Here is a 27,873-nt window from a genome sequence, read left to right as displayed (position 1 = left end):
CAAAATTGGCAAAATGGAATTAGCATACCGGACTTCCAAGTTTGCCTCAAAACTAAGTTTTCCAACTTCCTACTAGCAAGCAAGAATTGAAAATCAAAACTTGGTTATGTTTTTTAAGAAGTGTAAAAAAAATAGATTGGACTACTATTTGAAATTTGCCTTCAAGTCCAACTTTATGCATAAAAATGTGCCTTCACATGCATCTTCTGAGTGAAACAAATGGTTTAAGTAAAATCCCAAAAATCAAAATGAAGATTTGCAAAACCTTGATTTGGCTGAACCAAAATTTGTAGAAATCTTGGTTTTAAAATTCCACAAACCAAACAAACCCTTATGGTGTGGAAACCAAAGCCATTTTCTTGATTTAATTCTTCTGAGGCTAGTTGCTATAAAATACCGAATTGATTTTTGGTAGGCAGAGGCTTATTACATACATATTTTATTTTTGAAAAAATATCTTCCTTCTTTTTCACTTTTTTTTCCCCTTCTTTTCAAAGCAGAGCAATTTCTTTCATGAAAGCCTTATGGTAACATTATTAGTCGTTGCCTTATAGGCAGGAGACTATAGCTTTTGCCCTGTTTATACTATTATTACTTTTTTTGAAAAATTTGAAAACATTACCAAATGTTAAATGTCTCTTAATATTATTATTAAAATACATATTTTTCACACTTAAATGCTATTTTTTTATTGGTTATTACTATTTTTGCTAATGGTTTAAACATTTTTAAAAATTCATTCAAATTCTTTTATTGCTATGTGAAAGGAAAGTGGCTTAAATAAAGGACCGACATTTAATTTGGCCTTAGTGTTTGCATTATATTCATTAAACTTCCACCATATATGCATTTTACTGTGCATTTCATTTCATGCCTAACTCGTGATTAAAACTTATTGGATTAAAACTCATTGTTTTTATGAGTTTTAATCTAGCATTTTCAAATTTAATTATAAAATGCATATAGTTAGATGCAAGTTTTTTAACTACATAATTTCTTTTAAATATTTTTTGATGATTTGATTGGGTGAATCATTTTGAGTCTTATATGCGCAGGATTGAAGTTAAATATTTTTATTTGGAGTAAGTTAGTTTAGATGTTTATACTATCAATATTCTATTTTTAAGGATTTTTTTTTTCATCCAACTAAAATATGTTTAAAAATATTATCTACATTTATATTATATAATATTTTAAGAAACACTATTATATATTATTATTATTAAAATGTTTTTATTTTTATATTATAATTTATTTATAATAGTATATATGATATATATGAATAAAATTTAACTATATAAGATTTGCGTTGATTAAAATATTTTATATACTATGATAAATTTATTATTTTAACATTAGATTTATACTAAAAACTATTAAAACTAAGGCAAGTACTAAGCCATTATGTTGCACTTGTTTTATATTTCATACTTGCTTTCTGGAATACTCACAAAGCTTTGGTGTTTTTTTGGGTTGGGTTGGAGATAAGTAAAACCAGTGTAGTTGTCTTTCTCCATTTTCTCCATTATATTCTATGGTTCATTCTGCCTTATGACTTTCTTGTCTTTTATATTATTTGGGTTTTTTTGTTCATATCACATCAATATTGGATTTGTATTGTATTGCAACAACCTTATATATTTTTATAAAGGCTTTGTATTTATTGTAGGGATTCCATTCTTAATAACACATCAAAATAGAGTTCTACAGAGTTCATATTCTCCAAGTAATGAAAACCCCAAGTCAGAGTGGTGTGTTATGTACTCCTTGGATAAAAATGGTGTTTGACATTATACTTTAGGAGAGGATGTCTACTCTCATTATGAAATTAATAGTACATAGTTTTTGTCATTGTATGAAAGACTCCAGACATCTTCATTCTTCTTCTTTTCACAATTTTCTATGTTCTAGGCATTTTTATATTTGTAGTTACTAACTTTTAGCTTGTGCTACCATTCAATCTGAAGCTCCTCCCTGGCCATGTATCTGTTCTCCTCCTTAGATAGGTACATATTCTTTGACATCTCTTTTTAAAGGATATATTTTTTTAAAGATAGGGCTTTGTTTTCACGGTGAATATTCTAGTGTTTGGCCCATCTTGTAGTAAATTTCATAATTTCTTTTTGCTATCTGATTAATCTTTTTCTTGCCTTCAAATTTTTAGACTAATTGTTACATGTGATATTTTGAGGGACAAATTGGTGTATTCAGACATCTTTTCTCTAAAACGTCAACTATGAATATATATTGAAATAAGTATATACAATTTTTTTATTATTGTCTATCTTAAAATAAATTTATTTACAATAACTAATATTAATTTTGTTGCCATAAAATTGTTTGCAAGAAATGCATTAGATCTTATCCATACTATATATTTGTACATTATATTCTAATTGCATACTTATATATATATATATATATATATATATATATATATGACAAATCAATCACTAAAACAATCATCTATTTTTTCATCAAAAGGCCCCTGGACTCTAGCTCTTGCAGAGCCCTTGTTTTATTTTTTATTAAATTTATATCGACAAAACATACACTTAAAATTAAAATCACTCAATAATATGTAACCCTAAAATTAAAAATCTTGTGTCATAGTCAGTTTAGCATGTTAAGCACAAAAGGAGGTGAAATTATAATTATCTTGTGTTACTATAAAATTATAAAGTTATGAGCCTTGTCAAACAATGATGTGCTTGGGAATGAAGTCATTAATGGTATTTGTGCATAAAACATTACAAACTTACAAAAAAATTTGATTGGCCATTTAAATTTTTATTAAATTTTAAATAAGAAAGATACAAAAACCCGGGTAAAAATATAAGGGGCCAATGAGAAAAGAGAAAATACTCTTAAAAAATAAATAAAATAATGAAAATCAAATGAGTGCAGACCTTATTAAACATTAGTATTCTGTTTAATATTTTCGTTGAGGAGAGTTCCCGATGTCAATTAGTAGTGAAAACAGGTAATGCGAAAACATTATCGTGTGCCCATAGGTAGGCGGGACAAACGAGAAAATAGAGGTCAAAATGGATTTGAAAGAAGGGAAATGATGTGAGATGTGAATGCTTACCATTTTAATTTTTAACCAAAATTAAAAACTGAAACCCTAATTAGTGGCCAAAATCAAGGATAGGAAGAAGACAAATAATTTTTCCGTTAAATAACGACGTCAATTGCGGCCCAAAAAGGGCAAGATAAAGCGTCCCGTCCATATCTCATGATCGTGTTGTGTGCGCCAAATTTGTTTTTCAGCTGGTGAATTGGACGCAGCCTTTTTCATGGTATGAAGGATCAGCCGTGTTCATATGACCAGGTTCTTTAATTCTTCTTTCTCTATCAACTCGAAGATTTACATTTAGGCGCCAATTATGCTTAAATTCTCCGTTTAAAAGAAAAATCTTTCAAACATTTGCTATACTGTTTTTTCTTTCCGCTTCAATCAAGTGTTTTTTTAAAAGCACGATTGCCTGTTTTATTGGGCTGAATGGCGAAATTGAAAAGAGGGATAAAGTAAAATGATTTTATGATTTCAATTTTGTGCGAATTCTGAAGATTGGATTTTTTTGTGAGGAACAGAGTAGGTGTCACTCGTAGAAAGATGTTTTTGTTTTGTTGTGATAAGTATATTGGATGGTTTTGATTTAATAGTCTGTTGGTTGCATTGATCAGTCTTGATCATGGATATCATTAATTATTTTAGTGGCAGAGGCCGCAGGGTCAATTCTCATGAGTATCATTTGAACACAATTTGTGTTTGGGGATGAAACAGTGTCTCGGCTTACTCTTGAATGTGTTACTTTTAAGCCCCCAAGTTATTAGAGATTTTATAATGATATTTGATTTGATATCTAAGGCTTCAATTCCTAAGATAATTTGGTAATGCATGCTGCCAATGTCAGTATTTAGTTAAAACTGAATATATAGGTACACGGTAAGGGCTCACTTATGCAATGAAAACAGAGGCCTTGATTCCCGAGGGAATTTGGCTGAATTTATGTTGCCAGTGTCATTAATAAGTAAGACTGCGCATATGGGTATACGGAATCAGGTATTTGGATGCTTTTTGGCTACCTGAATAGGTGAATTCCTTTCTTTCTCTTGCATGAAAATGTAGTGTTAGTGCGGGTCATTTGCTGGCTTTAACTATATGAACTATTCCTGTTCTAAGGCGAAATGAAATGGAAAAAGTTTAAAGCACAGAAATGGCGTTTTATCTGTTATTGGTATAAAAAATGATTTAATATTATTTGCTAGATATTTACATACATTCAAATGTTTATTATATATTTATATACATAATCCAAAAATGTAGCAAGTTGAGGTTTTACTAGATATGATTTTGACAATTGGAAATTAAGTCTGTCTAAATCATCAGGTAGGAAAACACATTAAACTACTGTACCACGTAAAGCCTGTAAAACACCAGATTGAAAGGTTGATTGAACAAACAGAAAAAGTAAACAATATGGAATTTAAAGAGAACAAATTTCCACAATCCATTCTATTGTACTGATATGTTTCTGGATTCGATTGTGTGAAGATTTTTGCCATCAACGTTTCGAATCACACTACGTGATCCATCATCAGGATGAAGAGCAAGAGATGCAAAACTATCTTCATCCTGATGATGGATCATGTAGTGTGATTCGAAATGTTGATGGCAAAAATCTTCACACAATCGAATCCAGAAACATATCAGTACAATATGGAATTTCACACATGTAGTACAGGATGAATGCTGAATAAAGATATAGATTTAAGACTTCGACCAATTTCTACGATTTATATGGTGCAGAGCACAAAGAAACAATCTTGTCTAAATAAATATAGTCATTTTGGACAATGAAACTGTTTATTTGGGTATGCAGTTGAAAAACATACATCTTTTGGTAATAGTAAATAGTGGGGCCAGAAATAAATAATATTTATAATCTTGTTCCACCAAAATTTAATTGAAGAATAACCGAAAAAATAAATCTATAAATAGATATGGATACAGAGAAAGAGCCCATTGAAAGTTAAAGTCCTTGTCATATTATTTTTTGCCATTCCTTTTTAATGAATCAAACAAGTAAAGCAAAATGAAATATGAGAATATTTGATAATTTCGAAAAAAGAGAACTATATGATGGCTAGAAGCCAGGAGTTGATTTCTTTGGGTAAGCACATCTCCAAAGGCTTTTGGGGGGAACTACAACAAGAGAGAAAACAAACAGAAAACAACATCACAGATGGACATTGGTTAGACGATGTGAAGCTCCTCTATGACTGGGTTCATGATAAAGACTCCCATATCTAGTGATTCAAAAGAACTCCCCTCAGAAGAAGATTTCAAGCAACGTATCAAAGCTTGGCAAGTGATAAAGCTCCGGAAGTTGATGGGTTGCCAGCTGAAATTTTACAATGGGAAATAGAGCTCCTTACTTCTCACAGCAAGAAGTTTTATTTGGCGAAGTCACTCAAAGCAGATTCCAGACTGAATGAACAAGTGCAGCGATTCCTTCCACAAAAGTGGAGACATTAATATAATCCTATTACTGTTGTGCTATTATGATCAATCCACTTCTTGGAAAACTTTTTGGGAGCATGATAGAGCTTAAAATCAGCATTTGTACATAAAGAGAAGGAAAAAGTGTGAAAGGGAAGATATGTTTTATACCAAACACTTTACCATTGACCATTGACTAAATCATTGCATCACTCTTAGTCATTTCATGGAGAAAGTTTGGGACTATTAAGTGAAGTAATCTTTTTGTTGCTTCATTGATTTCAAGAAATAATTTGACATGGTTCATAGGGACAAACTTTGGAGTAAAATGGAGGAACTCGGGATCCCTAATGAGCTTAGAGATGTAGTGCATAAACTTAATGATCAAGTTAAAGCTAAAATCAAAACTAAGGAATGAGTGTTTGAATGCCTATTAGCCATATTTGAGTTAAACAACGACACATCTTTCCTTACCTTGTTTGGTTGATTGATTGATAAAATTGAAGAGTGGATAATCAAGACTATTAGGGAAGGTATTTAGCTTCATGGTATGTTGTGAAGCTACTTTTTAATCCAGATGATCTTATCCTAATTGCCAAAAACTATGAATGATTTAAAAGCATATTTGAAGGCATTGGGACATATTTTGATAAGAGGTTGGACTACAAGTACAAACCAACAAGACTAAAGTCATGATCTTCTCTTTGAAAAGAAAGAAACAACAGTTTAGCTTCATGTTTGAAGGTTGCCCATTGGAGATAGTGGAAGAATTTAAGTAATTGGGAATTAACTTTCAATAGTGGAAAAATTCAAGTTCTTGGGAATTGATTTCCATAATATGCTCAATTAGGAGACTCGTTGGTTAAAAATGACTAAAGAAGGATGGAAGGCCTCTTACCTCTTGTAAAATAGGATAAGAAAGTGGAATAGGATTGGAAAACCCAAAAAGCTCTGTTCAGTTTGTTGATTATGCCAATTGTCCTTTATGGTTGTGAGTTTGGGGGAATGGCATGTCAAATTGTAAGTGGAGGCAATTAGAAAGAATTGAAAAGCATTTGACCATTAGTACTTTCAAGGTCAAGTCGACAATTCCTTATGAGAATCATTTAGCAAAAGAGGGTTGTTCCTTATTTACAAAAAATTAAAAACATGGATATGCAACGCTGTTCTAGAATGATATTGTTGAGGTGAGATTAAAATTGAAGAAGAAGATTTGGATGGAGTGGAACAACAAACAGATCAGCAAGTGGGACATTGATTTGCAAGATTGCCCCAATGCTAATGAAAATATATAAAAATTTCTTGGAAAACTTAGAACTGCTATGAGGACAAAGTTGGCTGATAAAAAAAAGCAATTATATTAAAGAGCTTAACCACGGGTGAGCATAATGGAAAAAGCTACCAAAGGTCGACAATTAAGGGTAAGGCTAGACTTTTGTTCAAATTAGAATTGGGTCCCACCATCTTAGATATGAGTAGTGAAACGAAGGGATGCGTTCCTCGTCAAAGCCTCGTGTTTTTGAGATGGTGATGTCTCAAGGACTTGGGGATGGGGATGAGGCACCTCCCATTGCCACCGCCACCTCCACAACTGGGAATCCCCAAGATATGTTAGAGATGCCCATGACTCCTCCAAGTGTCTCAAGTACTTTTGGAAGCCTTCTATCCCAAGACATTCAAAAAGTGAATATTTATATTCTTTATTTTATATTTCCAAGCAAATCAGATGTGTTTGTGTGTGTGTATATTTGGCAGATTGAAGGAAGATCATTTGCAAACCTAAAATGGGAAATTTATGACAGTTTTTATTTGCTATTGCATATATTATTTCTGATTATGCTGGCTACCCTAAATAAAATCAGAACTAGGGTTTCTATGTTGGTGTTTCCATGTTTGCTATTTATGTGGTGATATTCTCTTGTTTTACCAACAATTCATTATCCAATCATATAGGGTCAATTTCAATGTATAAGGGTTTCATATAATCAACTGTGAATGACAGAACCACAGTCCATAAAATTTCAGTTGTAATCATAAATCAAATTTGATATATTTGACACATAAAATTCGTATCTAAATATGTAGTATTCACAATTTTGCTATTCTAGTAATTTTTGAAAGTCTCATTTCAAATGTTATGTTTATGCATCTTTTCATAACTATTTTTTAAGTAGCACATGTATATCAACACTGCGCCCCACCACCCACCCATGACGTCCCCCTGCCATTACTCTGTTGTCCCCGAACTTAGGCCCTTTGTCCCCTTATCTCCTCATCCCCAATGGATGGTGGAACTTTGGATATGAGAGAGGTAGATGGAGAGTCCCTAAGGAGGATTGAGATGAAAGAACTTGTATTTAAAGGAGTGGTGGAAAATGAATTGCACTTCATCTTTGAGTGTGCATCATATGACCATATTCATACACAATATGAGGACAATTTGAAGGCGAATAGTCTAATTGAGCTACTTGAGGAGGCAAGACTTCACAGCACCGTGGGCTTCTTAATCAAGATCCAGAATAGAATAGCTGACAGTGAAAATAACTTAAATTGTTAACAATGTTGCTCTTGGTCCCAAAGATTAATGATCTTTTGGACATCATTTGATCTCATTAATTCATTCTTTTCCGGCCCTAAAGGTTGTCCTTATATGAATTATGTCTACATATACAATATAGAGAATCTACATATACAATGCAGAGAATACAAATTGTCTCTTATTAATGATTGTTATAGATTATCTAGTTACTTGGCGAGAAGTTCAATTGATTATGCTCATGTTTTGGTGCTTATAGAGTAAGGGTGTGCATGAGGTGTGATTCAAATCCCAAGAAGACTCTAGTGGACAACACTTAAATTGTTGAAATTTAAATGTGTTATAAGTAGAAGCAAATTTATAAGAGAGATAAATTGGGAAAACAGAGGATTGAGACTGCATACCATATTAGTACATTGTGTTTTGTACATACATACTATTTTAGAGATGTGTGATTCCTTATCATCTAGTTATGCTTTTGGCTTGAACGCAACTCTAGTTGCTAATTGCGATTCTCTAGAGCTGTTTTCTTTTTATAATTTCTTATTTATTAAAACTAGTTATCACAAATAATCAAGAACCCTTATTTTTCACTGTAGGGTCAGTGATAGAGCTGTAGAATTCTTTTTATGAGCTCATGAGGAAATATTGAATTGTTGTTGAGTGAAACTTCAAATGAATGATGGGGATTAACTCTAGAGGATAAAATTATCAAATAGAAAGCTGTTTTTTATTATTCTAGTCCCAATTTGCAAAATGTATAAAAAATGGGTGAAAGGTCACTTGGTTTTGTTGATTCTTCAAAGAATGAGTGGCAAAGGTATGCGGTTGATATGTCCATAGGCTTCTCAAAGTTCTAATCTTAACATATGTGCAAATATGAAATTTCAAATTGAAAAGCAATTTTGAGTGCTTGCTTGTTGGAAGATGTTATCTGTAACCAGATTTTTATTTGGAAGCTTGGTAAGGGTTTCTATTCTCATTATTGTTCTTTCCTCAAAACTGGCATTTTTGATTCTTCAAGGAGTTTAGGGATGCAGGAGTAAGATATGCTATAGCAAAAGAGGTGTGGATTGCAGTCCATTTAAATGCTCTTAAGGAGGTCTCACTTGGTAAATCAGCTCAACCATTCTAAACTATTATTGCTAAGAATCTTTTTGCAACATATGTTGGTTGTAGTGGTAAAGGTGGCTTTCCACGTGATATCTTTGAGCTTGTTAGCCCCAAAACATTCAGAGGTGCATTCGCATCACATACTTTCAAATTAGTTTAACGACATTCATTGCATGTTCTCATAAACCTAATCTAGGTTGGGTCTTGATTTGTCATTCTGCTATGAATAAAAAGAAGTTTGATAAGGATTAATAATAGCACATTGTATAGTACTTATGATAACTGCATTATGTGTAGTTTTTTCCCCTCGTAATTACAAATAATATCAGATATTGTATATTCCTCTATATTAAGTTAGTTGTAGTCTCTTAGTTTGAGACATCATCTGGGATAGTTGGGTTACCATGATACTTTCCATGTTAGGTGACATTTGTGAGGATATGGGGCTCCAATATACACTTGTATCTTTTGAAAATATTGTAATGAGCATTTCACAATGTACTTGCTATTTGTAGTCGATTTTAGCAGTAATAGAATGTTTCAGTGATTTCGCATGTGCTTGCAGACAAGCTCTATTTCTTAATTTTTGATATTATAATCTAGTTTGTAGCTTATTTTGCTAGACTTCTACTGTCACCCATCATAGTGTAAATCTCTGACTACGATATTGCTCAATCTCATATCTGTAACATCTTGTTTTTCCCAGTCTTAACTAACAACTATCATATCATTGATCAGAGTTTCTTTTTCATATTCATGAGCACAAGAAGGAAATTATAACAGCTACTTTACATGTTTAATGAAAGAGATTTTTCGTTATGATGGATTAACTGAATTATCTTAACTAACAATTAAAGGAGCATTCAACCAACAAATGCAATATATATAATTACCATCATAAGTAACCATTATTTATTGGGAAGAGGGAGATCATTTTCTACTAAGTTCAACTGATCAATACTGAAGAAACTATTTGCAACTGTCACATGATAATATCATAATTAACTGAAATTGAATAAAATATAAAAGAATAATATCGATAATCATGAAGGCTTAAGGATGCAAATCTTGACCATTTCTTGTGTTGATCCTGGCATCTGGTGGAGAGGAGAAGCATTTCAGGGGCTTAACCTCCCAATCACGGACCCTTAAGTATCCCCACATAATCTCAACTGAGAAGGGCCCTCCCTACCCAGGATTAGGCATGGGACACTCCTGTCCTGCCACTAAGCACCCTAGTGTTAGAGTGTCAGCTAGGAAGCCAATTAGGATATTGAGTCCATCCCATCAGCCCATCTATCCAACTGCTAGCAACTCTAACCTCTAGTGATCATAGTAGCAAGCATGCCACTAAACCTACCGTTTAACTTGACAACAAGAGTAGTACCCTTTGATCACGATGAGCTGACCCAATCTATAACTATTTGTTTAAGTTCATCAATTGTTTTATTTTCTTTCTGATTTCTTCTCTTATCTTGTAGGTATAATCCACTAATCATTTGATATAAGTCCCGACTCTTCATCTCAAACTTGCTGGTCATCCTTGATGAATCTCAGTGTGGCTTGCTATATCCTTGAACAATCACTGATTATTGCAGTTAATTACTTTCTGCCTAGCTCGGGCTTACAACAAATATTTACATAATGATTTCATGTTATTACATATCAGTTTCCTTAGCTCATTGAGAGTGCTTTCTCTTATCTCAGATGCATACTGAAGATGCCCTTGTATAAGTATTCTATGGGGTTGGAGATCCTTCCTATTTTAATTTAAGTTTTGAAAGAACAATCATAACTTCGATCCTTATGCATGTATTATGTAAATGACTTATGCAAACAAGGCATTTAATTCAAAGCTAGTTCGTCTGGCTCTATCTATAAAATCTATGTTTCTTTCAAAATTCCAATCTAGAATTTTCAGAGCCTTTTAATATAACAAAAATGACGAAGTAAAATGCAGAAAGAATGCATGACCTGATAGAGGTATCATCACCCTCAAGTGCTAATGAAAACTGGAATGCTTGGTATGGCTCCTTGCCTGTAGGTTCCAGCAAACATTGGTATGAATCGTAATTGAGGAACAAGCTGATTATGTAAGAAATCACAGGTACAAACCCACAACACTATAGGTGCAATCTTAGAAGAGAGCCAATGAAATATGAAATGCTAATACCAATGTAGAATAGACATTGAATGTGTAGTTTGTAGTAGAGAGCTTATGTAATATGAAAAATGCTATTGCAAATATGGAGCACGACACTACATGTGCAAATTGCAGCAAAGTATTATGAAAATGCTATTGCAAATATGGAGCACAGGATTATGAATGAAGTCTTTAGATGGTAAAAGAAATTGCCAAAACTAGCATATGCGAATGCCCCCGCTGATATAAATTGAATCACATAAAAGAGATTGTCTTCTTGTTCATGCGAGCATGCTTGGTTACGAGAAAGATGAAGGGTGTCAACATCATGAGTTATGCTCAAAGGTCATTAAAAGAGCGACAAGATATGTGGCTAATATAACAAATAGGCCACTTGGAAAAGAATATAGAAGGTTAGTGATATGAGTTAATAATATTAAAACATTTGCCAAGGTTGGAAATAATAATGGTTCAAATCTCATGTGTTAATATAAGGACATGTATCTACCTACACTTGTATAGGCATGTATACATACACATGTATACATAATACTCTTAAGCGTACGTATCTTGTGTATACATCATATAATTAAATAGGCATATACATTCTTGTACGTCTTATTTGAATTTACGCATATATACATGTGTATGCATATCCATGTGCAAGTACATATAGGTACCATGGTATCGTTATATTAAGACATGCTTGACAAAACATGAAGTTCCGAGATCATCTAAATTATAAAGGTAACAATTTATTTTATGCTAGTAATTTCTTTTTATTGTTTAATTATGTATGTTGACCCTAGTTAGCTCATGATGATTATTTGGTATACCTTCGCTTGCCTAGTCCCGTTTTCCTTGACCAAGGTGGCTTAGGATTCATACCTGTTAGCTCATGATAGGTTGTGCCCTCATGCCCTTTCCTTTTTTGGCAATGCTTCCCCCCTTTGTCGAGTTTCCTGCAAAAGAAAATTACTATGGTAATAACCTATGTCCCAAATTATTTTAACGAAATCAAATACCCATGTCAATTAACCATTTCCAATTCATATGATATCATAACAATTAACCAATATTTCTTATTCTCATGAAATCATAATGAATAACCAATACCTCAATTTCACATGAAACCATAACAAATAATTGAATTTCACCAATCAACTCAAGTTCGCATGAAGTCTCAACGCCTATATAGAATATTTAAATTTGAGCAAAATAGGGTATGTAACATTAGCCCCTCTCTATGTTTCATTGTCCTTGACGAACCTTGCAATTTAAAACACTAAAGAATTTATAGGAACAACACCAAAGCATCGTTCCATGGCATTGCCACAGACCAATTAAATATTTAATGATATATTGAATCAAATATTTCCTTCCTCAACGATTTTCCAAAATTAAATTGCATATGACCTTAAGATCACATGATAGCACACATGATTGCATCCCATTTTATCATGATAATTCATTACCATATGGAATTCTATAAGAGGCATCCAAAAGTATAACCATAATACACTATGGAAGATCATAACACATCCAATCAAGACCATCGAGGTCATAATACACATGGTACCACACTAAGTTTGCCCTAGTCTCCTAAGCCATTGGACTACACGTCCACATGCAAATCTTGAGATGGGAGTGTGGCCCAGACGCTTGTATTGTCTATCCACAAAACATTCCAATTGTGGCTTAGACATCGGGTCCGATCTTTCCACAAAACTTTACATTTCCTTGGGATTCTCCCTATAGATATCCCCACCATGGGGTGGTTAGCTTCCCTCACTTATCCACATTCAAGCTCATAATAATTGTGCTTTGCAAAGAAGCAAGTTTCATGCAATGTCTCATAAATAATCACTCATGTGTTAGTAATATCAGAAAAATGTTCATAGAGATGTATTATCCACAAATTTTACCTTTCCCTGAAGATTCATAAAATGCTTCTCGTAGCATACTCATATCCTATATCTTGTTCAATATTAATAATTTCGTATAATGCATTTCCAATTTATGCACCCATGTGCATACTAATTTAGTTGGATCATTTTATATCAATTGGGACATATGTAAAATAATATCTAATTGCAAAATCTTAGCTATCATTTCATATGAATAGGAATGTAATTGCATAAAGTATAATGCAAAAGCTGAGATAAACATGCAATTGAAAGAAATAACTGATTACTAACGAGGTTTTGATCACACCACATCAAGAGAAGTAGAAACTAGTCTATACCGTGCAAGTCTAGACATTTGGATCTAGTGTAATCACCACTCATTCTCTACCTAGAATGACCCTACCTTGCATGGAATAAGGCATGTGTACACCATCTTGTCCTGCCACCTAAGCATCCTGGTGTTAGAGTTGTAAACTACACAACCAACTAGACTACGTGTACCTCCCAACAGTTCTTCCATCCGAGTATGAGTTATCCTAACCTCTAGTGATCATATCAACATCATTTGCCACTAAACCTACTTTGGCCAGGGATTTCCATTGGACACTATCTGCCTGATCCCCGCTGCTCGACTTGACAGACAGACTAGATTCCAATTATGTTATTTTTCATAGTTTTGATTCATCTTCCTGATTTTGTAGGTTTAGCCATTTGTCCAACTCATATGGGCTATACCACTCATCTCAGCCCTTCTTGGCTATCCTTGATGTTCTCTGGTGTGATTTTCTTGCTTATAAAATATTCAGTTATGTAAAGTAAATCGAACATAGCTCTTTAAGCAAATTGGACAACCTAACCGTTTCCTCCCTTGGGCTTATCTTGTCCTTTTCAACATTCATGGTAAATCATTTGTGGATCAATTTGTTTAGCATTCCAAGTTTTGATAAGTTGGGTTGTTATATTCACTCTCTTGGCAGGAGTCCACCTGACTCTTTCTTTCTTGATCTGGAACAAGGCATGGGCTAGAGTCTCATCAAATTTAGGTTCAGGTTTAATCATATTTTAGCATGTTCTTAATCAGAAAGCAAAATACAGGATGATATGGTTTCTTTCGAGGAGTAAATTGAGTTTTCATTCAGTCCTAGTCAACATTACATTTTTGAGATTCTTGGAAGATAATGATGAGCCCAAGGTTCATCGTCGAACCTAGAGCTATGATACCATATGTAACATCCTGTTTTTCCCAGTCCTAACTAGCAACTATCATATCATTGGTCACAGTTACTTTTCATATTCATGAGCATGAGAAGGAAGTGATAACAACTATTGTACATGTTCATATGAAAGAGATTTATGGTTATGACAAATTAACCGTATTATCTTAGCTAACAATTGAAAGAGCATTCAACCAACAATTGCAATATATATAATTGCTATCATAACTTACCATTGCTTAATGCAAAGAGATCATTTTCTACTAAGCTCAGCTGATCAATACTGAAAGAATTATTTGTCACTGTGACATGATATTTTCATAATTAACTGAATTTGAATAACATATAAAAGAATAATACCGATAAACATGAAGGCTTAAGCATGAAGATCTTGACCCTGTCTTGTGCCAGTCTTGGTATTTAGTGGAGAGGAGAAGCATTGTGAGGGGCTTAACCTCCCAATTGTGGACCCTTAAGGATTCCTACACAATCTCAATTGAGAATGGCCCTCCCTACCTGGGATTAGGCATGAGGCACCTCTGTCCTGCCATTGAGCATCTTGGTGTTAGAGTGTTAGCTAGGCAACCAATTTGGCTGTGGAGTCCATCCCATCAGCTCATCTATCTAATTGCTAGCAACTTTGATCTCTAGTGATCATAGCAAAAAGCATGCCACTAAACCTACCGTTCGACTTGACAACCAGGGTAGTACCCTTTGATCACCATGGGCTGATTTAGTCTATAATTATTTGTTTAAGTTCATCAATTGTTTTATTTTGTTAATGATTTCTTATCTTATCTTGTTGGTATAACCTACTAGTCATTTGATATCAGTCCCCACTCTTCATCTCGACCTTGTTGGTCATCCTCGATGACTCTCAGTGTGGCTGTGTATATCCTTGAACAATCATTGATTATTGCAGTCGATTGCTTTCTGCCCAACTTGAGCTTATGACAGATATTTACATAATGATTTCATGGTATTGTATATCAGTTTCCTTAACTCATTGAGAGTGCCTTCTCTTATCTTAGAGGCATATTGAAGATGCCCTTGTATAAGTATTGCACGAGGTTGGAGATCCTTCCAATTTTAATAGACAACTTCGATCCTTATGCATGTTTTATGCAATAGACTTATGTAAACAAGGCAAGTAATTCAGAGCTAGTATGTTTGGCTCTATTTATAATAACAAATTTTCTTTCAGAATTCCAATCTAGAATTTTCAGGGCCTTTTAATATAACAAAAATGACAAAGAAAAAATGTAGAAAGAATGCATGACCTGATAGAGCTATCCTCACCCTCAAGTGCGAATGAAAACTGGAATCCTTGTTATGGCTCCTTGCCTGTAGATTCCAGCAAACATTGGTACAAATGAATTGCAGATGAGGAACAAGCTAATTATGTTATAAATCACAAGTACGATCCCATGACATTGTAGGTGCAATCTCAAAAGAAAGCCAATGAAATATGAAATGCAAATACCAATGTGGAACATGACATTGAATGTGCAGTTTGTAGTAGACAACTTATATGGAGCACGGGACTATGAATGAAGTCTGTAGATGGCAAAAGAAATCGCCAAAAACTAGCATATGCGAATGCCCCCTGCTAATATATATGGAATCACATAAAAGAGATTGTTTTCTTGTTCTTGCTAGCATGCTCAGTTACGAGCAAGATAAAGAAGGGTGTCAATGTCATGAGTTACGCTCAAGTGTCATCCAAAGAGTGACAAGATATTGGGCTAATATAACAGATAGGCCACTTGGAAAAGAATATAGAAGGCCGATGATATGAGTGAATAATATTAAAACATTTCCCAAGGGCAGAAATAATAATGGTTCAAATCTTGTGTTAATATAAGGACATCATCATGTATCTACCTATACTTGTCTAGGCATGTGCACATACACATATATGCATAGTACTAAGTGTACGTATCTTGTGTATACATCATATTTCTTAATAGGCGTATACATTCTTGTATGTCTTATTTGTATTTACACATATATACATGTGTATCTATATGCATGTGCAAGTACATATAGGTACCATGGCATCGTTATATTAAGACATGCTTGACACAATAGAAAGTTCCGAGGTGATCCGAATTATAAAGGTAACAATATGTTTTTAGTTTGTTTTTTATGCTTTAGTAATTTCTTTTTAGTGTTTAATTATATATGTTGACCCCGGTTAGCTCATGGTGATTACTTGATATACCCTTGCTTGCCTAGTTTGGTTTTTCTTAACCAAGGTGGCTTAGGACCCATACCTGTTAGCTCATGATATAGGTGGTGCCCTCATGCCCTTTCCTTTTTTGGCAATGCTTCCCCCCTTTGTCGCATTTCCTGCAAAAGAAAATTACCGTGGTAATAACATATTTCCCAAATCATTTTAACAAAATTAAATACCCATGACAATTAACCATATTAATTTCATATGACATCATATTGATTAACCAATATTTCTTATTCCCATGAAATCACAACGAATAACCAATACTTCAATTTCACATGAAACAATAACAAATAACCGATTTTCACCAATCAACGCAAGTTCGAATGAAGTCTCAACGGCTATATAGAATATTTAAAATTGAGCAAAATAGGGGATGTAACATTATCAAAGTATCATACTACTATAAATTGAAATTTGAGAATGGTTTGCTGTTGGATTCCTTGGATCACTCTAAGATATCTCGTTTTATAGTGTGTGGGAGAAATAGGGAGGGGAGGCTTTTGCTGCTTTGTGGATTCTAAGAAATCGTTTAACATTGTCCCTAGGGATAAACTAGGGCACAAAATGGAAGAATTGGAAGTCCTAAAAGAGTACAGTGCTGCTGGTTTTAAGTTGTACAAACATGTTAAAGCAAAAATCAGAACTAAAGAGGGCATATCTGAATGTTTTGGGAGCGACATTGTGGTCAAGCAGGGGTGCTCTTTATCACTTACTTTGTTCGGCCTCTATATTGATAAGCTAGAAGAATGGCTAAACAAAGCCAATGGAGAAGGCATGCAATTGGCAGGTTATGTGATAAAATTCCTTTTTTAATGTTAATGACCTTATCCTTATTGCAAAAACTGCTCAACATTTAAGAGAGCATTTGAAAAATTAAGAGACCTTTTGCTTAGAGGTAGGGATGGAAGTCAGTACCGCTAAGACTAAAGTCATGATATTTTCTTTGAAAAAGAAAGAGCAACTGCACACATTCATAGTTGACAGCAGCTTGTTAGAAATTGTGGAGTAAAAAAATATCTAGAAATTGACTTCCATTATAGATTAAGTTCAAAAAGAATATAGGTGGTATGGAAGACCTCTTACCTTCTTTAGAATAGATGCAGGAAAGCAGAGTTGTGGGATTGGAAGACGAGGAAGACCCTCTTTGGTCTTTTGGTGGTTCTGATTATTCTTTATGGATGTGAGGTTTGGGGGAGCAGTGAATCAAATTATAAATGGCGACAAATAGAAAGGATCCAAAAACATCTCATTACTATTAACCTCAAGGTCAAGTCAGTGGTTCCTTACGAGATCCTTTTGGTAGAGGTAGGCATGTTTTCGGTTGAGGCCTTAATAATCATCCAATTGCTAAGCTAGAAAAAAAAGGTGGGAAATATAATTAAGCATCACTGACCTAAATTGGTGGTTGATGAGGAGCTAGAACATAGAAAAAAACATAGAGGAAACAAAATAGCAAGTGGTTGAACAAATGGAACATTAATACTCAGGAGTGCCGAACACCAATATAGAGATAAAGAAATGAGTGTTGGAGAAAATTCAAGATGGCTATGTGGACCAATCAGATAGGTAGAAATAAAAACTTATTACACCAAAGAATTTAATCACAAATGGGAAAATGGGGATAAAGAGTATTTAGGATCTGCAATTAAAGGAAAGCCTAAATTTTAATTGCTCAACTAAGGACCACCTCTCATCATTTACAATGTGAAACTGGTAGATGGAAGGTTCCTAAAGAAGGGTGGGAGGAAAGAAACTTTTCTTTTTGCAACTAGCACTTTGTCAAAGATTGTGCTGCATGCAAAGATATTCATAGCTAGTACAAGGACAGCTTACATGTGAGTTGCATGAAGGAACTCTTTGAGGAGACAAGATTAGACAAGACTGCTAACTTCTTAATGCAGATCCACAACAAAAGGAATAACCTGGACAAATTACAGCAGGCTGCTTAACTGGCCTTTTGCTCCCTTAGGCTGGTGGTTTCGCGGACGTCATTAAAACCCTTCTATTTAATTTCATTGGACTGAAAATCAGAAGCGATGATTTGAAGGGGTCGTTATTTGTCAAATTTTTTTTACGACAACCTAGTGATGTGCTGGGTTTAGAATCTCCTCAGAGTGGTTTGATTGGGACATGTTTGAATGTGGTGGAAAAAGCTAATGCTTCACAAAATTATTTTAGTGTCAATATGTAACATATCATTTTTACTAAGCTGAAATTATGTACGCATTCTAAGATCTAGAATTGAACATTAAACGGAATGACATGTAGCAGTTACGAAAAAGAATACATCATAAGTATATTTCAGAAGTAAACAACTATTAAAACCATTTCATAGGATGATAACTGAAATAATTTTCTAAATTGAAATAACTATATAAACTGAATTCAATGATAACTCAAAAAGGAATTATAATCATTTCAATATCTTTTATGACTATACACTAAGAATTATAAATGTGCTTGTAAGTAAAAGATTTGAAGTACATACTGGTCTAACTGAAAATAACTGATGGTGTTGTTCAAGCCTTGACATTTGGTAAAGAGGAGTAGCATTAACATAGGCTTAACCTCCCAACCTTGGACATTATAAATCCCCACACAATCTTTTAACAAGAAAGGCTCTCCCTACCCCGGGTTAGGCTTGGGGCACTATAGTGCGGCCATTCGAGCATATTGGTGTTTAGAATGTCCGCTCGGTAATAGGCGAGCATGCCTGATTAGCTGGCACCACCAACATCTTGTGATCAAAATAGGCAAGCAAAAATTTCATTGGACTGAAAATCAGAAATGATGATTCAAAGGGATCGTTATGTGTCAAAATTTTGTTATGACAACCTAGTGATGTGCTGGGTTTAGAATCTCCTCAGAGTGGCTTGATTGGGACATGTTTGAATGTGGTGGAAAAAGCTAATGCTTCACAAAATTATGTCAGTTTCAGTATGTAACATACATTTTTACGAAGCTGAAATTAAGTATGCATTTAAAGATCTATAATTGAACATTAAACGAAATGACATGTAGCAGTTACGAAAAACAATACATCATAACTATATTTTAGAAATAAACAACTATTAAAACCATTTCATGGAATGATAACTGAAATAACTTTCTAAACTGAAATAACTATATAAACTGAATTCTATGATAACTCAAAAAGGAATTATAATCATTTCAATATCTTCCACAACTATACACTAAGAATTATAAATGTACTTGTAAGTAAAAGATTTAGAGTACAGGCTGGTCTAATTGAAAATAATTGATGGTGTTGTTCGAGCTTTGACATTTGGTAAAGAGGAGAAATATTGTTATAGGCTTAACCTCCCAACCTTGAACCTTATAAATCCCAACACAATCTTTTAACAAGAAAGACCCTCCCTACCCTGGTTAGGCTTGGGGCACTATAGTGCAACCATTTCAGCATACCGGTGTTTAGAATGTTCGGTGTTTAGAGTGTCTACTCAATAAAAGGTGAGCATGCCTGATTAGCTAACACCACTGACATCTTGTGATCAAAATAGGCAAGCATGCCTCTAATCGACCTTCGCCAAGGATTTAGATGGGTTTCTAATACCCAATCACCACCGCTTGACTTGACAACAGAGTTCTAACTGGACAATCATGAGCTGACTTGGACCTCTTTTAAAAACTAATTATAAAAAGTTAAATGTTCATACATGGAAGTTCTAATTTTGTTGTTACTTTTCCTTGTTGGAATCCTCTCCTCTCCACCCTCTTTCATTGGCTTCACTAGCCCAGGGTGAGTCCTTGGAGACTATTACTCCATACTGAGATTTTATCACATGGTGATCTTGGAATGATTTCCAACAACTGATATACAATGAGTACTAACATTTACAATCGCATATTCTGTTTTAATAATCAGACTTTTGTTACAGAACTCTCTTAAAGAGGTACTCTGGTTTTAGAGAAGAAAGAAAAAGAAAACAAAATAAAATAAGAGGTCTCTGCATATCGAGCCTCAGAGATGGACGACTATAAAGATTTACAGAGATGTGTTCATTGCAGCCTCAACAAAATTTCATAGTACAATCATGGTGAAAGAGGCTTGGAATTGTAAAAGAAACATAGCCTGATCGGGAGGATAATGCCAAAGAGAAAGTCAGTTTTGTTTGTGTTGTGCGGCTCTGAATGGCCCGATCTTTGGTGTTGCTGGGAGAGGAGGAATGTAACAGGATACAATTGTGAGGAAGAAAGAAAGAGATAGATCGCTGATTGGTATATTGTTTTGGTCTGTTGTAAGATACAATATAATATCATCTCCGACATTGCAACCCATGGGCCTTGAGCTCTCCGTTGGGTTCAAGATGACAATTTTCATAAACGATCTTTGGTTTCATAAGGGTCTCCGAATTTGAAAGGAGAATGCCAAGTGGAGATGGCCACCTCTTATTAAAATAAATTATATGCTTTAAATTTATCATAAGTTCCTTCTTTAAGATACTATATATGTGCATATATACATAATTTCAATTTTAAAAATATGATTTCATCATGCTATTTGTTAGATCTAAAATTGCACTTATAAATAAACGTACATCTATATACGTGTGTAGCTTAGAGAAATATGGTTTATTTCTAACATCATATTCACTTTCTATATACACATGTACATGTATATACATATATTAATAAGTACGATTTATATATATCATCCTAGTATCATGGTGGCATTGTAATGTTCCCCATCTTTTAGACCCTCAATGGAGTTCTTAGCTTTGCTAAGTGGAGAAATAAATTAAATTAAAGTTAATAAATAAATAAATCTAAAGGTTACTTTATATTTAATTAATTTAAGTTTCTAGAAGCACAACTAATTATTGTATTAGAAAGGGGGAAGCTTCTAGAGAGTGCAAATAAATAATATTTTATTTCCTTCCAGAAGGTGAAGGAAAAGAATAAATAGAGGCAAGAGCTTCATTGTTAGGCATCCGATTATTGTTAATTGCATTTGATATAAACTTGGGAGAAGAAACTAAAGGTTTCTGATTTCAGTTAGCCATTGGAGAGTGTCAATTCTTTAGTGTTGCAACCATTTGAGGTGGTGAAATATCCATTGAATTTGGCATTCAGGAGAGCTTCATTCTGGAGTTCTATTTGTGCTTAAATTGGAGAAGACATTTATTGCTGGCTGTTACAGTGCCCACGCTACAGTTATTGGCTTGATTATGATTTCAATTTCATCTCCTTCATTGGGTGATTTGTATATCAGGTTCTATAATCAACTTGCATCATTTAACTTGGTCATTTGGCATTGTAAAGGTGGCTGTCATAAGTAGCTGTAGATGCACATTTTATATCAGATTTATAATGTCATTTCTACTCAGTTTTTTTGGGGGTTGCAAAGTCAAGAGCCTTGGAATATTATGTTAAGCATTGACAAAATAGTATGCATGCCAACTGTTTGACAAAATACCAATTGGCTGTAAGTGCACATTTTTCGTTTAGAATTCATCTATATGCATTTGAAAAGCCAAAAGAGAATTGCATATGCATTTAGTTCTTTTCTTTGATAAAGTAGTAATCGATTATAGGCTTTTAGATTCCCTTTGATATCATTTCAAGCAAGCATAATTAGTTTGAAACATAGAAACAACAAGCATAGAGATCGTATTGGAAGTGTTTGACAATATTCCTTGACGTACAAATCAACAAGTTGAGGTTTGAATTGACAAGGGATATTAAAGTGGTATCAGAGCTTGCTTGCAAAGTGTTTGACGAAATGTCAGACAACTGAATTATAAAAGAATTTGGTGTTTGATGAAGTTATAGCTGGTTGGGGTTATTACAGGCATTATACATTCACACACACACACACACATATATAAAATCTTATGATAAGATTGCTAGTGTCACAAAACAATAGAGAGGCAATAATTTTGAACATGAATTTTAGATATTACTATTTTTATATGTTTGACCAAGTAGCTCATTGTTGTCCAATGGTGTACTCTATTGTGAAGTTGCTAAATCCTTATCAAGGTGGTTAGAGGTCAAACCTGGCGATTGAACAATGGACTAGGATAGTGCCCCATTCCTTGAATCCCGTTTAGCAATGCTTTCTCCCCTTCGTCTGCTCCTACAACCACTAGAGCAACATTTCCACAATAATAACAAGTTCCTCCATTGAAATCAAATATTAGAATGTATTACTGATAAATGTAACAAGGACTAACTACCATTATAAATAAACAAGTAAATATGGTAATAGTTAACCAATTCTAATATTATAACAAACCATTTTCACATGAAATAAACGGTTAACTATTCCGTTTTCACATGATCATGATAGTGATAGTTTTAACTAATCATCTCAATGACTATAAACTTATTATAATTAGGTCAAAATTTTGGGATGTAACACAATACAAGAAGGATTAACATCAAGAAAATAATAATCACTTCATTGTATGAAGAGATTGTTTATTTTTGGGTCATAAATATCGTCATTCCTGCATTCTCAAGGCATTGACTTGAACATCAAGTTTAATTTTTTGCAATTTTGCTGCAAAATGAAGCTTTTATTGATTTTGTTGTGTTGGAGACTTGTACTACAACGGGTGTTGGATTTGAATCATAAGACTCAATTGAAGATCTTAATACTACCTTTGCACAAGTTTTGTGTTGTCTTGGTAATATGATCATTCTCTCTAGGTGTTACATCCAAGGGTATTTATGATGATTTTGATGTGAGCAAGGAATTTTTTTATTTAATGCAAAATACTAACATAAGGTTAGCTCACTTTATTAACCTCGAGGGAATGTGAGTATAGAAGTTGTCAAAATTGTGGACCTTGAATTTTAAAGGCATATTTTTACTTGTTTGCATGAACAATATATTCCAAATTTAGTATGGCAAGTAGTGTTGCATATTAACCCTTGTTTTTGACGCATTTATCTTAAACATGTTCCAAGTTGTACACTCCAAAGTCCTTGACCTTAATATTTATCACAAGTTTTCCCCAACTACCAATGGAACACAAAGCTATAATTTTCTCTCAACCTAGATCTAAGCACAAAATAAAACCTTTAAGCACCTTGACAACATCAAGTGTCTTCAAGGCAATGCCTTCACAAAACTTGGAGACTGTTGATTAGCCTTTGGGACACCTCCTTACCTTCCATACTATTTGAAATCGTGTTATTGCATATTTTCAAGATCGATAATTTCCATAAAATGTTTTAAGTTGCAACATGAATAGAGGATAACACACTAATACATGGATGGTAGGCATAATGTACAAATAATCACAATAGCTCTTTAGTGCAATTGAATGAAATCTAATTAAGGCACAACCTCCATTTATTAATGCCTAAACAACCCCCATCTATTAATGCCTAATCACGAATTCTTATAACACATGTCTGCCTTCTATCATTCACTAAGGTGGACCATGATGATTTTACCCATAGATACAAGACTTGGACTCGGCTTGGACTTGGTGCACTAATTTTCAGCTTGGACTTTGTGTGGGTGCTTAGACTTAGGAAATTGAAAAAAAAAAGTTTCCTTAAGGGTTTAAAGCTTTTATTATGCATCTTTACTAAATTAACTTCTTAGACATAATAAAGTAATTCAAATAAAAGCTACTATGATCACATACACAATAATGCATCAATCCAATGAGTAGAAAAGTGAATTTGAGCTAAAGGGGATGTTGTCACATGCTTTAGGTAGCTTGTGGATTATGACATTCATCGCATTAAAATAAAACATGAAAAGTATGACTATGGCCGATAGGGAGCCTACATCACTAGATCCAACATATGTAGCTTTAGGGCAAGCCTTTCCAAGCATCTAAGATGAGTCCTTGATGATGATGTAGCCATGATAGCTTCTTGGGTACAAATGATATCAACATCCAAGGAGTTTGGTGGTGCTTTATTGTCGTCCTTTGCCATGATTAGTGCCTCTTCCACAAGATCAGTACGATCAACACATGCAAGGTCATCCTTAGTGATGACATGATCTTCAACCTTGGTAATCCATTTGATAGTGGATCAATCTCCTCTAATGTGTAGAGAGATAAGTACCAACCGAGGAATCCCAAATAAACTTAACCAATGTTACCATAAATTTGTAATCAATCAGATCCGTTACATTGATTATGCCATACCAAAGTAGTACTAAATAAACATAAATGCCAAGTTACCTCAAATTTGTAGCCATTTGGATTTGATAAACCATAATCCCAAAGATCATCACATTGGTGTCATTAGGGTCTAAATGATATTAGAATATCGTAATGTTTCTTTAATGGTCATCTTAATCTTTAGTTTATTAGGTAGTTTCTATTGTCATCTTTAGTTCACAATTGTTTCTTTTAAAAACATTGTCTTTGTAAATCTATATAAGGAGTTTTCATCTCCTCTATTGAACACAATGACATTGATTTGCCATAACATGGTATTAGAGCAAGTCGATGGGATTTCATAAAATATGACAATATTTTTAAGGAAAATTTGAGCCTCTTTTGATCTGGATTTTTTTTCCAAAATCTGTTTTTTGATTTCTAAAATAAAAATCATTGGAGGTATTTTATGAAACCGTTGTAGTTTGTCTTTGAAGATTTATGCTGAAAATCACAAGCTTGGTTGAGGGTTTTGATTGTATGATTTCCTGGTTTGAGCGATAGTCTCTAATTTTTGAAGGTCGCATGTACTTGCATGTAGTGTCCCCTCTTTAGGTTACTTGGACACTACATGGGTTATAAATGTGAAGTGTGGTTTATATGAAATATCATAGTGAACTATGAACATAAATTAGTGAAACATGAATATGACTGGTAATTCCAAATGCCAGAATAATGGAGATTCATGAATTAATGATGCAATGGTAAAAGGGAAATATATGTGACTGTAATTCCAAATGCGACAATGTAATACAACTGATAGTTCAATTCTATCACAGTTACAATAAATGCAGCTATATTGCTTGGTAGTTTGAAAGCAATATGGAATTCAATATATATGCATATTGGCTGTCTCTGATTTAGCAATATAAAGTATACACACTACCCCATGAGCCGTCTCTGATATACAATCTGATGTGTGCTGCAAGTTACCGGATTATCACTTGGCAGAAGAATGTTGTCTCAGATATTCTTTAATGAATTATGCAATACTCAGTACAGAAGCCATCTCTAATATCTCAATAATATTGTATGCTCTTTGCCTGGTGTCGTATCTGATCTGTAATTATGATTCTTGCACTTAATATAGGCCACGCCAACAAATGTCTATGCTCTGATTTACATGAAATGCACAAAAGGAGTTATTTTTATAAAATCAAATTCTCAATGTATCCTTTGGATAGCCGATTGGCTTGGTATATATATATATATATGTTGCAATGAGGCAGAATGAACAAGTGTCAAACTTCATTATCATCTACTGCCAATTGTTAGTGGCTAACAAATATGATTGTATGGATAATTGTACATTATTGCAAATGAAACATAAAAGCCAAGTATTGGTGGTATATAACCATTTACTAATCATTTAGATTATTCATATTAATCATAAACCATTATTGTAATCAAGTCCATGAATCAGCAGTGACACCTGATCATGGATAATATTAATCTTAATGATGCCATCCTCACCTATCTTATGATATAGAGATATATGTGAACATAAAGCTGCATGGATGCATATCCATTCATGATAGAATGTTCTGATAAGTACTTGAGATCATTGTAGCATGTTTCTATAAATATCAATGATACGGAGACTATGATATTATGGTGTGATGTGGTTCATGTATGTTTGCAGAAGTATGTGATGGCACATTGTGAATGAATGCATTTATGGAAACATGAACAGAATGCTTTTGTAATGATAATGACTAACTACTATGCGAAACGCAAAAATATATACAAGATATGTGTATTTTCCTTGCCCTTGTTTGCAAGATTGGATTTCTTTGCATGTTATTGTATTTCTGTTTTATAATGCAATAATGAATTCTGTGGCATTTTAAATAAGTGTTTTATTGGTTGTTTTTTGGTTTTAAATTATATAAATCTTCTACTGTATTCAAATTTTTTTTATGAGATAAATTTGATAGAATATCCATTTGGGATATTACAGTGGTATCAGAGCATTGAACCTGCCATCCTGTGTGGTATAATTAGAGACTCATCAAAAAGATTTCTACATAAAGGCTTATCAGATTTTTTATCAGATCTATTTGAGATATTGTAGAGTATCTCTCCTACATGAAGGTTTTATTAAAAGGGTTTCCTTTATGAACAAATCTTCAGGAAAGTTTAACCCTAGCTGTGTAAGAGAGATATTAGTGGTTTGAACATTTCAGGTGTGAATTCTAGCTAATGCAACAAGTTTGCAATATTGAACCCGGTTATACAAGTTTGGTCTGAACGATTCAATTGGCAGTCATATTGAATAAATATTTACATTTTTGGAATACTGTAGTACTCTCCTCCATTCACTAGATATTAACGATAGTAAATGGGGTAAGGTTTTAAATGTTAATAAGTGATAGAACACAAATTTTGGTAAAGTCTATAGTGGGACAATGATATCAAGGAATTTTCATCGAGGTTTCTGCCTGTGCTCATAGAAGAGGAAGGAATTGATTATGGCCAGCAATCAGTCTAGAGTTTAAGACATGTTTCTTTTGGGACTGAAGAAGTGAGTCAAGCTTGAAGAAGTTTTGACTACTATACACACACAACAGAGGATACCAGTTATCTGCGTGTGGTCGGTTGTGGAGAAAATTACATGGGAACTTGGTTCAGCATAGACATATTTGTGAGTGGAATTAGTGGAAGAGGATGTTAGCAGAAATTACTATCAGATTTTTGTGCATGCGTATGTTGAGGTCCAGAAGGGAGCTCTATCACTGGGATTGACTGAACAATAACCATGTCTATGACCCAACTCTAGCAAGTTGGAGATCATCTGCAAACCAACTATCTACCTTGAAAGATAGCGAGGGAGATATAAGTTGTTGGAAAATCTAGGAAATCAAAACAACTGTTCATTATTCTCCAGTTCTCTATAAGAGTCCGCTATTCTTAGGAGGAAATAACACCGAATAAGATCATGAAGTATCCTATTTCAACGTGAGTAATTTTTGGAAAGAAATTATGTCTTAACTTTGGGTACAATGGGGTGTTGACAAAAAATCAATTCAGTATTGGAATAATTGTAGGAGAAAGAT

The 27,873-nt window shown here is 33.7% G+C and overlaps 1 protein-coding gene across 2 annotated transcripts in view; it reads left to right on the top strand.

The window, feature by feature from the left end:
- The first annotated feature begins 3,244 nt into the window (after nt 1-3,244).
- The window catches only part of LOC149535099 (uncharacterized), a 67,919-nt gene continuing 43,290 nt past the window's right edge, over nt 3,245-27,873 (top strand). For both annotated transcript variants that reach the window (XM_089802998.1, XM_089802996.1), the window contains exon 1: nt 3,245-3,334. In XM_089802998.1, coding sequence (XP_089659124.1) covers nt 3,305-3,334 — 30 coding nt within the window. In that variant the 5' untranslated portion in view covers nt 3,245-3,304. The remainder of the gene's footprint in view (nt 3,335-27,873) is intronic.

The sequence above is a fragment of the Cupressus sempervirens genome, chromosome 10, assembly GCF_028749045.1.
Source record: "Cupressus sempervirens isolate cs-2001-9-10 chromosome 10, ASM2874904v1, whole genome shotgun sequence".
NCBI classification, from domain to species: Eukaryota; Viridiplantae; Streptophyta; class Pinopsida; order Cupressales; family Cupressaceae; genus Cupressus; species Cupressus sempervirens.
The sequence above is the reverse complement of the archived record's forward strand: the minus strand, read 5'-3'. Positions and strand labels throughout refer to the sequence as shown.